Raw genomic sequence first — 16,654 nt, 5'->3', positions numbered from 1 at the left:
TGACCATGGATGATGTGCATTGTTGGATCTTTGTGTTTGAGACTATCATTGAACAACATTAATTTTGTTACAGGTGCAAATGTGCCAAGGTGACATTCATCGACTCTAGCCATCTTATCCCCTGAGCACACATTGATGGTGCACTGCTAAAGGTGCACGTGGTGCCAGCTGATTCATTCTACTTGAACCAATACTGTGTACCTTCCACAGAGGGATTAAAGCAAGCACGTGTTGACTGCAACAAATTAGTAACACTTACCACTAGCTTCCTTCAACCCAAAAAATTACGGGAATGATCAGTCTGATTACATCAGGTTTGCGTGCTTTGTTGATATTACTGAATATTATATATGTAAGAGCTGTGTATTGTGGACATTTATCATTCATTCATAATATCCTATTCTACAACCCCATGTGATGAAGTAAATATTTTCTATCACAAACCATGGCAGAGCATTCTCCATTAACTGATAAAAGTACTTTTCCTAAAATGTCTGCTTAGTGACACCACTGTATAGACGGATCCCTCCCAACAGCATTCAGCACAGCTCAACCAATAGTTGCTTCAAGGGTTACCCCAGGTTTCAGTACCTCGCTGTCGATGTGTCTCAGGTTGTTCTTTGCTTGCACATAAATGTCCGCCGTGGGCTGCCCCTCCGGAGGGATTGGCGCTGGATAACAGGGTGGCGGAGGCAGTTTGGAGTCAGGAGGTGGAGGCGGTGCAGGGAAGCCTGGAGGAGGTGGAGGAGGAGGAAGAGGTGGAGGTTGGGGAAGGGACGCAGCAGTGTCTCCTCCCTTTTTGCTTCCATTAGGTCCTATTTCTGGATTTAGCATGTCCATATAGGCCTGCATGTCCCCTATCGTTGATTCCGGCGGCCCTAAAAAGAAAAGGAAATCCATGAGAACGTTTTCAATTTCTTCACAAAACAAGAAGCTTCATGAAGTTGCTATAATTCTGCGCACTATATCAATACGCTTACAAACTGATGTATTTTATCCGAGACATGACCTCATATGCGCTACATACTGTCAGTACCCTCATTACCCTTAGCACTCCACCACTATGATTTTAGCCGTCCTCAACGTAGTCCATGGACAACAGGTTTGATCAGACGGAGGGCATGATTTATGATTGTGGATATATTGATTTGCTAGAGGCATGTGACGGTAGTAGAACCACCTCAGCTGATTTTTTTTAATTAGCCTTTTTTAGGGTGATAGGGATTTTTCAAATTTCTGCATATTAGGATCTTGTGGGGTTGAAGCTCAGACAACCTTAGCATTTCCTTTTAGGCCACACAGGGGAGGATAAACCCTTGCAGGGCAGTGAAGTGTTTGATCATCTTTCTGCATCCTAATGCACCTCTGGGAAGGAAGGCAGGATATTGCAGGGCAGTTCTGCGTTTTTCAAAATCTCCGACCTACAGCAAACATAGAAGTATTTATATTATTTTAAAATTATGTTTATTAAAAAGAAGGAGCAAGGCAGCTGCCAATAGCTCAGACTTCGTTTTACCATAGTCAGTTATGTTTTATTATGACTCTTCAATTACGCTATAGATATAACAGTCTTTCTTTTATGTTTGTAGACAGAGGAGGAGCAAGGATGCTGACTCCTGCTCCAGCCATAGACATAAAATACACTAATTTCATGTCTTGCACGAGGAGTAATGGGGCAGCTGTCAGCTGTCCTGGTTCTCCTGGCCTATTACTCCTAGTTGTCCCAGTGTCTCCCTTCTTGCTACAGATATAAAAAAAAATGACAGCTATAGTTTCTCAGATCGCCTCATATGTTGGAGTCCAGAGAAGGGACCTTCCTAGTACAGACAGACATAATCCTTCATTCATGTCTCTATTTGGACTAACAGCTGCGGCAGCTGTCAACTGTGCTGCTCTTCCTCCTGCTTTTGACAAAGGAAGAAAAATTGCATCTGAGATGGGAGGGTGCAGTTTATCAGAACTACAGGACTGGATGTGGGTTACTGCTGTCCTTGAAGCGGTTTCAAAATGAAAGATAGACATTAAGGGCTTCACAGACTTCTCCATCTTTGTATCAAGCTGCTGGACTATTACTGGCCCTCAAATAGCTAACATCCATTTTTGTGCATACAGTTCAATTTCTATTTAAACGAGACTTTAATATGCAACTCCTGTGCTTCCCAAAAGTATTGTACAAGCATAAGAAGTCTATTGTATGGGGTTAATAAAGGCACTGTAAACACTCCTGAATGTTTAGTAATGGTTTCTCCAAAGAAGACTTCAGAAATGTACCATGTTGGAATCACAAAGTATCATTGCCAGTGTTAAAACTGGGGGTCTCTAATTAGCAGAGGTAGGTACCTTTGTCCAAGTAGGAACCTTTGCTTCTGGTCAAAGTAAGGGGGATACACACTCTAGATAACCCCTGCTCACCTCCTTATTAGCTTGGCACGAGCAGACAGGCTTATCTCAAAGGCTATGTGAAAAGTATTTGTACTCACATCACACAGTAATATAGTGAAAACACCACAAATGGACACCACACCAGTTTAGAAAAAACAGTATTGTTTATCTAAACTCAACAAGACCAAATGACAAAAGTCCAACATACAGGAAGTAAAATAGCACTTAAAAACAGTTATTTCCAAAATAAAGCTTGTAGAAAACAAATAGCTCCACCTGGGGCTATTTCAACGTTGTGACAACAATAAATCCAAAGTATGGCGTCGACCACGTGGCACACGACATTGGGCATGGAGTCACATGGACCCCCAAACAAACAGTACCCTGGAAAACGAAGTCTATGACGATGCACGGCGTCGTGAAGGTGAAGCATTGGTACCGAAGTCGAGCACAGCTCCCTGGCTGCCATGGGGGAGGCGAGGCATCGTGTTCGCGAGGAGGTGATGTGTTGATTCCAGGACATGGGAAGTCATTGGCGTCGGTGGTGAGGAGTCGATTCCAGTGATGCAATGCGAAGTTGGCGAGTTTGTGGAGTAACCCTCGGCAATTATTTCACCATGATAACTGGATGCAAGCGCTGTCAGTGACAGTGTTGGTGAGACTGCTGGCGTCAGGAAGGCCAATAACAGCAGACATCAGCAGGCATCGAAGGGCGTCATACCTGCGGTGCAGGCTGGGCGGTGCATTATGTACTTCATGAGCGGTGCCCCTGACCTCATTGCAGGTCACGGCGTCACGGCGGCGGCGCTGACGGCACCGGACATTGTTTCTCTTAGGTTTAGTCCAGCTCCCAACAACAGAAACAACCTCCAGAGGTCCAAAACTGGAACGGGCACCTCCTGACAGGTCAGAACTCCCAGCAGTGGAGTTTAAGGGAGATGGTGGTGAAGTCTTTGTGCCTCTGACACTTTAGAACAGGAGGCCAGCACACACAAGCCCTTGGCAATTCTTTTTCAAGCAGATTTCTCAGCAAAGTTCCAGTCTTTGTCCTTTCCTTGGCAGAAGCAGCAACTGCAGGCCAACCCCGCACAGAACACAGCAAATGAGCAGTACTCCTCCTCACAGCTCTCTAGCTCTTCTTCTTGGCAAAGGTTCCTCGTAGTCCAGAAGTGGTCTAAAGCTCTGGGGTTTAAGGTCCACAACTTATACCCAATTTTGTTCTACTTTTTGCAAGGGTCTCTGAGCCCAATCCAAATCAGTTCTGTACTCAGTGGTGAGTAGGACCACAGGGGGTGAAGACAGCATTGTGCAAGGGAGGCAGGCCCTAGTTTGTTGCATAGAAAACTCCTCCCACTATTCTAAATGCAGTCATGGTCTATTAGGCTCAGCTCCGAGTCATCCAGGAAGGGCCAGTCACACCTCAACGTCCCCAGTGGCTGTCTACAGTGAATACACATCCCCAGCTCCTGTCACTCCAAAACCAGACAGACAGTCCACAAACAGTCAGAGGCACACAGAATGGTTAAGCAAGAAATGCGTACATGGTAGTTCAAAACTGCGCACAAACACTGCAGTGGCAGTTCTGAGATACATTTACAGGGTACTCATGTGGGTGACACAATTAGTGCTGCAAGCCCACTAGTAGCATTTGATTTACAGGCCCTGGCACACTCAGTGCACGTTACTAGGGGCATACCAGTAAATCAAAAAATGCCAATCTGGGATAACCAATCACAATAGTAATTTATACAGGGTGCACCTGCACTTTAACACTGTTCAGCAATTGCAAAGTGCCCAAAGCATCTAATCCAGCAAAAACGAAATCTAGCACAGTATCAAAAATACAGGAGGTAAAGGTAAAAAGTCAGGCGAAACCATGCCAAAAATGCCAAATCTAATGGTCAGAAATAGTTTTTTCAATTTGGAAGGATATGACCCCTACCACCTTAACAAACACAACTTAGGTCAAAACAAGTCTCTTGGGAATCTTAGTGTAATCCCTGAAAGCTACGGAAAAATAGGTACGCAGTTCCCCAGAGAAATTTGTGTTAAGTTCAAGCAGAAGCAACAATTTCACTGGCAAGAAAACAATTTTAAAATTCCCAAATTAATTTAGTAAATTGAGAAATATCTAATGAGCAAAAAACACAACAAGATCATTAATATCAAATGACTGAACCCATAGATGTTATCTTTTAAAGTATTAAGGCAAAATGCAGCTTAAAAAAGCAAAGTGCCATTGATAAACTAAAGTTCATGGCTGACAAGGACCGAGGTGCAAATTTAGGCTAATCTCGAAGAATCAGAGGTCCGAATCATCCCGCAGAATGACACATTCAACATTTAGAAAAGTTGTTAGATTTGCCACCTTACCCCACTCCAAGGTTTTACCTTTGGAGTTAGGGCTAAATTTAGAGTTTGACAGGAAGGGTACTCAGTCACAAACGTGACAGACTACCCTGCTTGCTAAACTCTTGGTCCACCCTTCTCATTTGGAGACGGGCAGATCTTTAGTAGTTCATTAATGGAGTTCCCATTGGCTCAATTGATGGAATACTCTCTATGGCACGTTAATGGAGGAGGGGCCGTCAGAGGAAGGACATTACACTATCCTCCCTATTTAGGGTGGACAGTGCAATATATTTTTTTCTGGTCCCTCACCGCCAGGTAAAACTTGGCAGTGAAGGACAACAACAAAAAACCCACACCTGCATGTATCAGGCCCGGCTCCAGGAATTTTTGTTTGGGTGGGCCAAGGGCGCATTTGGGTGGGCCACTGCGGGCTCAATGTGTCACTTCTGGAGGTAGCCTACAAATAAAAAAAACTGTACTCCTGCGTGTGATGGAAGGGGATAACAGGAGATTCAGGGCCCTCCATTATTTTCCAAATCTTTCTAATCGTTAACACTCTCAAAAAGTGTTTTGATCCCATGTAAGGTCCTTTTGATGGGCAGAGGAGGTTTCTGAGGTGGGAGTATCAGGCAAGTAACACTACTCGGCCTGCCTCGTTGCCAGCCTTCAGAGAGAATCTCTCTTCATTATTACCTCCATCTGACCCCAGACTCTGCAGTACACTCCCTTCCAGGCCTGATCATCAATTTTCTACAATCTCTCTACCATGCACCTTAACTCACAGCTAACCTTGGTCCCCAGCCCCATATCAGGCACAACCTGGTTTCATTCTCCATAATCCCACTAAAAAGATTTGTAAAATCACCTTCAAACTGAAAATGTATCCTATCCCCTCACTTGCTCAGGTGAAAACAACTGGTGCCATGCCACCTTCTCAGACCACCCTCTTTCCAGCTCCTACACGTCTCAAATAAATCAAAATAATCCTGGCCTCCCTCAACTCACCCACACCACTTATTATGCAGCTAGCCTCCATGTACCTACATTAATACATTAAAAACAAAAACTGGCATTTTGCCGCCTGCTCACATCACCCATCCCTCACCCAGATATATTAATGTAATACCAGATATCCCACGACACCCCCCAGCGCCCTCTGCTCCCCTCAGCCCCACCCAAAGCGGTGCTCTCTTCTCTCCAACGGAGCAGTCAGCCCTGTCCATGCAGCATGTTCTCTACTGTGACGTCACAACAGCGGGGAACAACTTTTGTTCAACTGTTGTGATGCAGTAGGAATAAATAATCAGATTCCGAATTCTGCATTGACGCTACTAGTTTCCAAGGGAATGCGTACACAGCAGTAATTTTAAGTTATCGCGTGTGTGAAGTATATGTGTTCAGGAGGATATGTGGTGTAGCGCTGCCTAATCAACAAAGCACTACAAATACAATTCACGTGTGGTGAAAATTGAGTGAAAACGAGATTAAAAGCCCTAGTTACTATACTATGATCAAACTAGAGGCTGTAACTCATACATAAACTCTGATTCAATTAAATATATCGCCCTGAGATTGAAATTATTATATGAGCATATTTGAGAGGGAGCAGAGAAGGGTATAGGAAGAGGAGAGACGCCTTTACCTTAATATGTTCACCAAATTAGCGAAACAGTCTGTATTGCCTTTAAATTGTATACTTATAGTAGCTTGAAATCAAACTATAGTATTTTTTAACACATATATTTTATACACGTTGAAGTTTTCAGAAAAGACAGACATACAGAATGTGATCTTGTATAAAGGGTAGTTCTATGTGCTGCCATCTAGTGGCCACTGGAGGTATTGCACCACAGTTTTATAGTAATTCATTCAGATAGCATGTCATGAATGCTGTTTGGTAGCAGAGCAAAGACGATCATTGGGAAAGCAAAATAAGACACCTTTGAATGTTCATAGTTGATGAGTCTCTTTCTCTCCGAGAGGCATATGTGTTTAAATGTGTTCTTTCCACTGCTTCCAACTCAAGAACGTTCTTTCTTAATCTAAAGCAGTGGCGTAGGGCGCCCCTACCCCCACACACAGAGCCCACCCCCCTCCCACACACACTTTAGCAGCTTGCGCGGGGGCTTATACAAGATTGCATGGGTTGGAGAATAAGGTGTTTAGACCGTTTCTTAATGCTTACAAAAATCACTGTTAGAGAATACATCAAAGTGAATTTTAGACCTTGGGGTGGAATGCACAGAGATGGAAAGGGAAATAAAAATGAGCAAAATACTGACAAAACATAGAAAGAGTGGGGTGAATAGAACACGTTAGTGTAGGACTTGGCCTTTTTGGCTAAAGTTCCCTAAACTTTTTTCTTTCCCACTAGACCTTTTTTCATGACATGGTATTGCCAACTTAGATGCTTTGGACACTTTACCACTGCTAAACAGTGTCAAAGTGCAAGTGCCCCCTGTGTAAAGTATAATGGTAATTGGTTGTCCATGATTGGTATGTTTGCCTTACTGGTAAAGTTCCTCGTAAAGTGCACTATGTGTTCCAGGGCTGGTAATGCAAATGCTACTAGTGGGCCTGCAGCACTAATTGTGCCACCCACACAAGTAGCCTTAAAAAGGGAACTCAGGCCTGCCATTGTAGGGCCTGCGCACTGTTTGTTAAACTGCCATGTTGTTCTGACAAGTGCACCCACTTGCCAGACCATACCCTTCCCTTTCTTTGCACACCAGACACCCCTTTGGTAGTTACAGGGTACCCCCTGGGCAAGGTGCAGTGTATGTGAAAAGTAGGACATCTACTAAGGTGTGTACCATGTCCTGACAGTGAAATAATCACCATTTCATTTTTCACTGTTGAAAGACCATCTTGCCCATAGAATAGAATGGGAAGGCTGTGTAATATGTTTTCCAGCCTATCTTCCCAAAGGCTTAGGATGGAGGTGAAGTTTAGTATGCCTGAACTCACAATGTAATAACACATCTTTTTATGAAGGTGGTTCTTGCATTGTGTGTTTATAAGCCACTCTTTAAGAAGTGGCTGGGTTTTTGTGCTCTAAACATTTCTGTATCTCTCTGCCTGGTTGTGGATTGACTGTCTGGGTTTGAAAGCAATAGGATCTGGGGAATCTCTTGACCCTGGGGAGGAGGTTAGATAGTAACAGGCTGACCTGCATCTGGAGTGTAGGGGGAGGATTAGCCCCAAGAGGTGAAGAGGCCTGGGTTGCTGCTATCAAACAATTGTCCCATCTCCTGCTGGTGATTGAGAATCCAAACCCTCACTAATCAACAGAAGAAGGTGTCACTGGCAGGGAGGCACCCAGACTGGTTTGAACTGGGGTCAGTGCCCCCTGAAACACAAAGATTTCAAAGCCATTGAGGGGTATTACTATGTGAGCTGGAGCCTCTGAACTATGGAGAATGGCTTGATCAAGATTGAACAACACTGGAGCTACTTCGTGGTCAAGAGAATCCTTTGCCAAGGATGAAACAACTGAAGAGACTGAAGGAAAGGACTGACCCTTGCTGTGTGTTCTGGGGCTGACCTGCAGTTTCCTGTTTTAACCAAGGAAAGGCTAAAGGGACTTTGCTGTGTGCTGTGTCCCCCTGCTTAAAAGGACTTTGCTGTGCTGTGTCCTGAAGTAACGTATGCCCAAGGGCCAGAGGTGAGCTGGCTCCCTGTTGCAGAAACAAGGGAACACAACAGTTTTCAGGAGAGTCTCAGCAGCGCTGTGTGTGCATGCTTGTAACAGCCTGAAACCCTCGTAAGCTGTGCCCTGTGATTGTGGGCACCCGGAGTCCAAGCAAGGATCAGCGACGTGGTGTGCATGTGCTTTGTGCAGCCTGAACCCCTTTGTGAGGATTGTCCAGTTATCTGTGCACCGGAATCCAAGTGAGTCTCATCCACGCTGTGCGCGTGTGCATTGTGCACCGTGAGACCTTCGTGAGGATTTGCCTTGTATTCTGTGCACCGGACTCCAAGTGAGTCTCATTGACACTGTGTACATGTGCCTGGTGCACCGTGAGACCTTCGTAAGGATTGGCCTTGTTTTCGTGTGCACCTGAATCCAAGTGAGTCTCATCGGTGCTGTGTGCATGTGCTTGGTGCACCGTGAGACCTTCATGAGGATTTGCCTTGTTAACGTGCACCCGGATTTTAAGTGAGTCTTACCCAACGCTGTGCGCGTGATCTTCATGCAGCCTGAGACCTTCGTGTGGAGTGCCCGGTGATCGTGCACCCGAAGCGCGAGGAAGTTTCAGAGATGCTGTGTGCGTGTGCCATGTGGCAGCCTGAGATCTTCGTAATAGTAGTGGCCCGGCAGCCCCGGAGGAGCTGAGCCCCCAGCCCGAGCCCGCAGTTACCAATTCAGAAGGATTGCATTGGAGGCCCAGCTGCTGGATGAGGAGAGGAGACTGAGTTTGCACCCCGAGGTAATGTGTGTCGACTCCTGGGGCGGGGTGTGGGCTCAGAAGGAGACACTCTTGGCCTCTCTCTCATTCCAGCAGCCCGAGCCTCTGCTTCGGCTCATATCGCAACCCGTATTGCCAAGGGAGTGGCAGTACAGGGGCCGGAGTGTGGAGTTGCACTTTTTGATTGCACAGTACCCGTGTTAGGGGCAACTGTTGAGAGGCTGACTGCAAGTCAGAAGGAGTGGCAGAGAGACTGCCTAAGGCACAGGGATCCGTGCCTGAATGTATTACGCATTATTCCATTTCTGCATAACGGAGTACCTGACTGTCGTATTACACATTGCATCATTTCTCCATAACGGCGTACCTGATTAGAGTATTATGCATTGCATTATTCCTGCATAACGAACTACCTGATTAGTGTATGAGGCATGGCATTGTTTCTGCATAACAAAATACCTGATTGTCATATGACGCATTGCATTGTTTCTGCATAACGAAGTACCTGATTAGCGCATTATGTATTGCATCATTCCTGCATAACGAATTACCTGATTAGTGTATTATGCATTGCCTTATTTCTGCATATCGACGCACCTGGTGGTTATATTACGCATCGCATTATTTTTACCTTGCAAAGTGCCGATTTTTGCGTACGCATTGTATTCTTTTTACATTGCAGAGTGTCTGATTGTTGTGTTACGTATTGCATTATTTTTACAATGCAAAAGCGTCTGGTTCTAGTATTACGAACTGTATAACATGATATTAGGATTAAAGGATAATATTTAGAAGTGCTCATTAATATCACCAGAACTTACAAGGGCTGGCTGGCCTAACAACCGGCAAGGAGAAATAGTACACAAACTCATATGTTGGATTTATATTGTGTGGTCTTATCGTATATATCTTTTTATATAAAGTTTATACTCATTTTTATAGAACTCATGTGGAGTCCATTTGTGGTGTCATCATTGGGTTGCTGTGAGTGTGGTTGCAAATACTTTGCACATTTGCCTTGAAGATAAGCCTGGCTGCTCATGCCAAGCTACCAAGAGGGTGAGCGGGGGCTATCTCAAAAGGTGACCTTCCTTTCCCTCGCGGGTCCCTATTTGGCCTATGGTACCTATCTCAGCCAACCAGGGATCCCGGGTCTAAAAGAAAAAGTAAGGTTTTACGTGCAGTATCGCTACATCAAACCAATGAGTAACTGAATAAAGAGGCGCACATTTTTCATTGACCAGCACCCTGAAATAAACACATTTTGGCCTCGATTTATGTCTGGTACCTTGTAAAAGAATCCAAAAGTCCATCACCTGCTTATGTTATTTCACAGAGACTTTTTTTCTGTATAAAATTGATAGTGTCAGTTCAAATGTACGAGTGTTTCCACCTGTAAAGAGATCCGACACGCGTGCTCCTCCTGTGCCATAAACTTCTGAAGAAGGCCAGGGACCATACCTGGGCAGTATTTTAGTCTGAGCCTCAAGACATTTTACCAGCTGGATTTTCTGGCCAGGGATGAAAAAACGCCCTTATCATCTGGTTTCAGAATGATCTCTTCACATTCCATGAGTTCTTTAACACCATCACTGCTGCAGCAATTCCCCTCCTGTGCTGCATGATCTCTAATCCCATTGTTCATGACGAGCTCAGCTCGTCATCAGCACAGCTCAACCGTGCCTCATGACGAGCTGAGCTCGTCATGAGCATCGAAGGGGTTAAGGGCCAGTTTCTCCAAGTTCGAAATATATGAGAAAGAGCATGACTGAGATAGGCTCAGCATCTCCAAATCATTCACCACTGCCTCTTTGAAGGTAGCCACCACCGGAGGTAACACTGTAAGTTTCGGGGTGAATGTGGATTTCATTTTTTAATCCTGACCTTGGAACCTATGAATAAAGGCTTTAAAGGTATCTATGAGTCAGTTTTAACTGCCAAAAGATTTGGGGAGATGGCGGCACTCGTGGTAGAAAGGTTCAAAAATGTAAACAGTGAAAGGTAGGTATTTGTATTTTAGGGTGCCAGGAAATAGTCCCTTCCGGCCGGTAGGGACTGATAGTTATAGTCAAACAACGGGGGAGTGCAAGGACCACCTGCACTGCTTCCAAAGGCACACCGATGGGAGAGTGAGCTCCTGTATTGTATTTTCTTTTCTAGGTAGTAAAGGTATTGGACAAAAGTAGTCAGTAGTAATCCATTTTGGAATTCATTTAATCGATAAGTCACATATTACATCATAGTGACTGGTTTGCGGAACAGTACATTGATTTTACTTCTTAACGACATCCATTGATCTACAAATTATCCCTATGCATTTCGGGACCATGCCCTTCATCAGGGGGTAGTGGAAGATCTGAAAATAAACATACTAATGTCAGGAAGGAGAACTAGCTTCCACGTAGTGTACATCACGGTCAGAAAGGCTGAACATGTGAGTGTTAGTGGAAAAAAAAAAAACGGGACCAAAGGGTTCTCGGATTAGTCATGCCTGCAGTGGGGAAGAGTGATGGTCACAAAAAAAATGTGTGGGAGTTAACAAAAATCACCCGTTAAGTGCATAATAAAGTGTACAAAGATCAGAGCAAGCCTGAAAAACCGAACTATGTTAAACGATCACCCGTGTGTAACACCCGAAGATTAGGTGCACTCGGAGAGAAAAAGATCGAACTTAACAGAAATGCAAAAGTAAAGCGGTCAAGAAGTGTGTAGAGGCTTACCAGATGTCAGGTGTAGCGGCGCATGACATACGTTGCTGCCGTGGGTCGGTGTTCGATTGTTGAACACGGAAGTATATGCACAGTGTAGAAGATAGAAAACGGACTACCGTGGGTGTTAGTAAACATGCCGGTAATGAATTATCGCAAAGTGAAAAACAACAACGGCCGTAGCCTGATAGTGAAATTAAGTATTAAAAATGTGGATGTGATAGTCAAACCACACGTATACCAATGCAAAACAACGTAAACAACATGGGCCGGTAGCGGCGGCCATCTTGGAATGGTCAATCACAATAGCTGATTAATGGAGGTACCATCAAGAAACATTAAAAAAAAACAATAATAATGTACATCATAATAGTGAAGAAAAAGAGTTAGAGCCTGAAAAAGACAAACGAAGAAATGTCCATAAATAGAGAGGTGGATGAATATTGAAAGTAGAAAGGAACCAAAGTTAGGAGAGAAAGGCCACAAAGGGATAACAGACAGTGCAAAAGGGTAAAAGAGAACAAAATGTGAAAACAGGGTAGGCATGTAAGAGTGGTTGAGGTGATAGGTATAAGACAGGAATGAAAGATATTAACAATACAATAGGGTAGACATGTAAGAATGGTTGAGGTGATGAGTGTGAAACAGGATAGGAAAGTATATACATTGAGACAACGACTCATTATAGGAAACAACTGTATTCAAGTCTGTCATTGAGGCCTTTAGGCTGGCAAGCATCAAGTCTCTTGATCCAAACGGTTTCTCTCTGGAGGAGTCTTTTTCTGTTATCAACATCTGATCTCAGCGGGACAACCTCTAACACAAGGAACCTCAGTTGACTCACGTTATGCTGGTGTGTGATGAAGTGGGCCGCCAAAGGTGCTTTGGTAGTTATGTTTCTGATGGTGCTTTTATGCTCGGTCAAACAAACTTTAATTTTTCTTTCAGTTTTACCTACATAAGGCAATCCGCAGGGACACTTGAGTAAATACACTACATTCTTAGAGTCACAAGTGGCGTTAGTTAGTAGTTTGATGGCTTTCCCTGATGATGGATGGTTCAAAATATTCCCAGGGATAATGTTGTGGCAATGGCTGCAGTTGAGGCATGGTTTGGTGCCTGAATAGTGTATAGAAAGATCAGTGGGTACAGTCTCTAGAATGTTCTTAATGTTTTTAGCTCTCTGGTATGCAAATAGTGGTCTGTGGTTGAAGATGCCCTGAAAGTCTGGTTCAAAACAAATCATATCCCAGCTTTTTAGGATGATGTTCTTAATGACGGTGCTTCTTGTGGAATATTTGGATACGAAAACTGGTCTCTGTTCGCTGGTAGGTTTGATGTGTGGAGACAAAAGATCCAGACGGGTTTTGGTTGCTACACGATCTTTGGCTGCTTGCAGTGTATGTTCTGGGTACCTCCGATCTCTGTATCTTTGAAGTATTTTTTCTTCCGATGTTTCGTAGGCTTCTGATTCAGAACAAATCCTTTTGGCTCTTAATAGCTGAGAGTAGGGCAAATGAGTTTTAAGGGGGGTAGGATGACAGCTGGTAAAGAGCAGAGCATTGTTTCTATCTGTTGCTTTGACAAATAGATTAGTTGTGAGTTTGTTGTCGAGTAGTGTCACCTGTACATCCAAAAATGGTAGACTGTGAGGGCTGATGGTGTGCGTGAACTTTATATGGTCATCAAGATCGTTGATGTATTTCAGAAATTCAGTGATTTCATCAGGTTGACCGATCCAAATTAAAAAAATGTCATCAATGTATCTCCATAAGGTCAAGATGTTGTTTGACCATTTGTTGTGACTTAAGATGTGGTCAAGTTACATACGGTGCATGAACAGGTTAGCATAGCTGGGGGCTGCACAATTTCCCATTGACGTACCTACGAGTTGTAGATAGTAGTCATTGTTGAAGGAAAAGTAACTGTGATATAGTGTGAACTGTATGAGTTCAAGTATCAGAACTTTCAAATCATCATCAATCGGATGGTTGAGTAAAAAAGACTCAATAGCTTCAATGCCCCTGTTATGTGGGATCGATGTGTATAGAGCACATACGTCAATCGTTACCAGAGTGTATAGAACGCCAGGCTCCAGTGTGACTTGCTGGAGACGGTTCAGAAAGTCAGTTGTGTCACGCAAATAAGTTGACATGGATTTAACAATGTCTTGCAGGTATAGATCGATGAACTTTCCAGTAGGTTCATGAATGGAATTTTTAGTAGAAACAATGGGACGAAACGGTGGATGGTTCAAGTTTTTGTGAATTTTAGGAAGCATGTGTATGCTGGGACATTTTGGATGTGGTTGTATCAGATATTTGTGGTCTTTGTCCATAATCGTTCCCATTGACAATGCTTTATCTAGGATGACTTTGAGTGTGTTGGAAAAAGCTTCAGTGGGATCACTTGGTAATTTCATGTACAGGTTCATGTCACTGACGTGATCAGTGACGCTTTTGTTGTAAAACTCGCTGTCCATGACTACGAGCGCACCCCCTTTATCTGCTTTGCTGCAAGTGATGTCGGGATTGTTAACTATTTGGTTCAGTGCTCTTGACTCCCTACGCTTAAAGTTGTTATATTTGGGGTTGGGTTTTTTGAAGCTTTCTCTGATGGAGTTCAAGGTGATCGTTTCAAATGAATCAAATATTTTGTGACTCACTGGAGCCACAAATGTGCTTTTGCTTCTTAAATCTTTACATGCATGTTGGACTGGAGTATTGGTGGGGGGACTCACATTGGTAAAGAAATGTCGAAGTCTTAAGGTACGCATAAACTTATAGAGGCTTATCTCAGTTTCCAGTTCAGAGGTGTTGTATGTTGGGACAAAGGTGGTTCCACGTTCAAGAGTAGATAATTGTAGTTGAGACAGTTTTGTTTTAGATATGTTGATCACGAGGGTTTTTTGCTCCTGGTTGCCTGGGCAATCGGTGTTGTTTTTTCTTTGGCGATTTCTGCTCCGCCTGGTTCGACGTTGACAGTTTGGCCTGTTTCTAAAAAAGGAACACCAGATGTTGAGGCCGCGGTTTGGGGAACATTGTCAGATGGTTTGGGCGGTGCAGTACTCCTAAATGATCTTCCATAGTTCGTGTTACCTCTTTGTGAAGTGGAACCATCAGTAGAACTCCCTTCATCTGAAGATGGGTTGCTGTAAGGTTTTTGTTGTCTGCGTTGGGCATAGACTTCTGCCCAACTATAAACCTCCCCAGTTTATAGTCCATGGTGTCACGTTTATATTTTCTGATTTTTCTATCGTTTATCTCTTTTGTGTATTTGTCGAGTTGAATGTTGATGTCAGCAAGAGCTTTATCAAGATCTTCTTTGGGCATGTTATTATCAAGGTTGCGTTGGATTTGTGTTATTTCTTTTTCCAAATCGTCGATGACTTTCGAAAGTTCTTCAACTATGAGTAAAATTAGGTCTAGTGAACATCGGTTGAGGATGGCGTACCATCGTTCCGTGAATTTCGGATTGTTCCGACAGAGAGTTGGCTTCAAGGCGATGCGTAAACCTCTTGGAATACGTTGGTCTTTGTGATATCTAATTAGAGTTCCAGCATGTAGACGTTGGTTGATGATTCTCTTAGAAGTGTAAAGTAGTTGTCTCAACATACTTGGGTTGGAAAAGGTGCTCGTGGAAGAGGGATCAACTTCCTGAATCAGAGAGTAAATGCGACTGGTTTCTTCTGGGGTAAAACCAAATGTATCAGCCCGATTGGCTGTGGTGCTGGCAATTTCTTCGTAAGACATTTTGGGATGGGTGCCCGCCAAAATGGGCCAGAAGTACGTTGAAAACCAAAAGATGTGGGGAGATGGCGGCACTCGTGGTAGAAAGGTTCAAAAATGTAAATAGTGAAAGGTAGGTATTCGTATTTTAGGAACTGCACCTTGTTCTATCACTTTACCCAGTCTTGGTCTAACACTTTCTTTTGTGAACACTGTTTGTCACATTTGTGTTTGTCTCCATTATTGAGTTTTGTGTTCCCCCTCCCTATGCTCCGCCCTGTGCGTGGCTATGCCAGGGCATTTTGTAAGCAGACCCGATGATGAAGCATGTCACACACATTTGTGTGTGAGTGAGTGAGGGCAGTTTTTCATAACACATAATTGTGCCACTGCTTGTTCATCTTTTACTTGAGGTTGTTTCCTCTCCACCCCTTTATGTCTATATGTGATACTAGGGGGTTCGGGGTGGTAGAGTTGTTTTTAACCCTCTCCCCTTTTCTGTGTAGGATGACAAGTAACATCATACATACAACAGGGCAGGAACATTGGCTTTGTCAATAGTCGTTAGTTGCATATGACAAATAAGCATCAACTATGGCTTCTTGTATATAATATTGAAAAAGCTTCCACTTAAAGCCCTCCTGACACCACAACGATGTTGCTGGTCCTGAGTTTCAAAAAGAGAAGGGATACCCAGAGAGAAAATGACTCTCTTTAAAGGATTTCCCTTCTCCTACAACGTTCACCTGGCATGACGTCATGCTGTAACTTCTCCACTAGTGAGAAGTAAGCAGTGTGAGCAGGCGCACATCAATGTGCCTGCGGTCCATGCAGTCTGGAGAAAAACAGACCACCTGTGCCAGGGCACAAAACAGAGCCCGATAGAGACCTGTTTTGAGGCCCCTTAAAAAAACTGCCGGTGCTCAGACCCGGTGAGACCCAGCCCACTTAAAGCCCTGCATCTACGGAACATTGGAAAAGAGGGGCTATATTTTGTCCATGTAACAAACCCATTGTCCATTGCTACCATTTGCTATTTCACATTATTATATACATATTTCAAACACTGGAGTTT

General features: G+C 43.8%; 1 protein-coding gene across 1 annotated transcript in view; it reads right to left on the bottom strand.

The window, feature by feature from the left end:
- Window positions 1-16,654, bottom strand: part of ESPN (espin) — a 1,077,204-nt gene that overhangs the window by 521,081 nt on the left and 539,469 nt on the right. The window contains exon 7 of the mRNA XM_086921582.1: window positions 592-878. Coding sequence (XP_086777708.1) covers window positions 592-878 — 287 coding nt within the window. The remainder of the gene's footprint in view (window positions 1-591; window positions 879-16,654) is intronic.

The sequence above is a fragment of the Lissotriton vulgaris genome, chromosome 5 (genome assembly GCF_964263255.1).
Source record: "Lissotriton vulgaris chromosome 5, aLisVul1.2, whole genome shotgun sequence".
In the NCBI taxonomy this organism is placed as follows: Eukaryota; Metazoa; Chordata; class Amphibia; order Caudata; family Salamandridae; genus Lissotriton; species Lissotriton vulgaris.
Note: the sequence above shows the minus strand (reverse complement) of the source record. Positions and strands in the feature narration are given on the sequence as shown.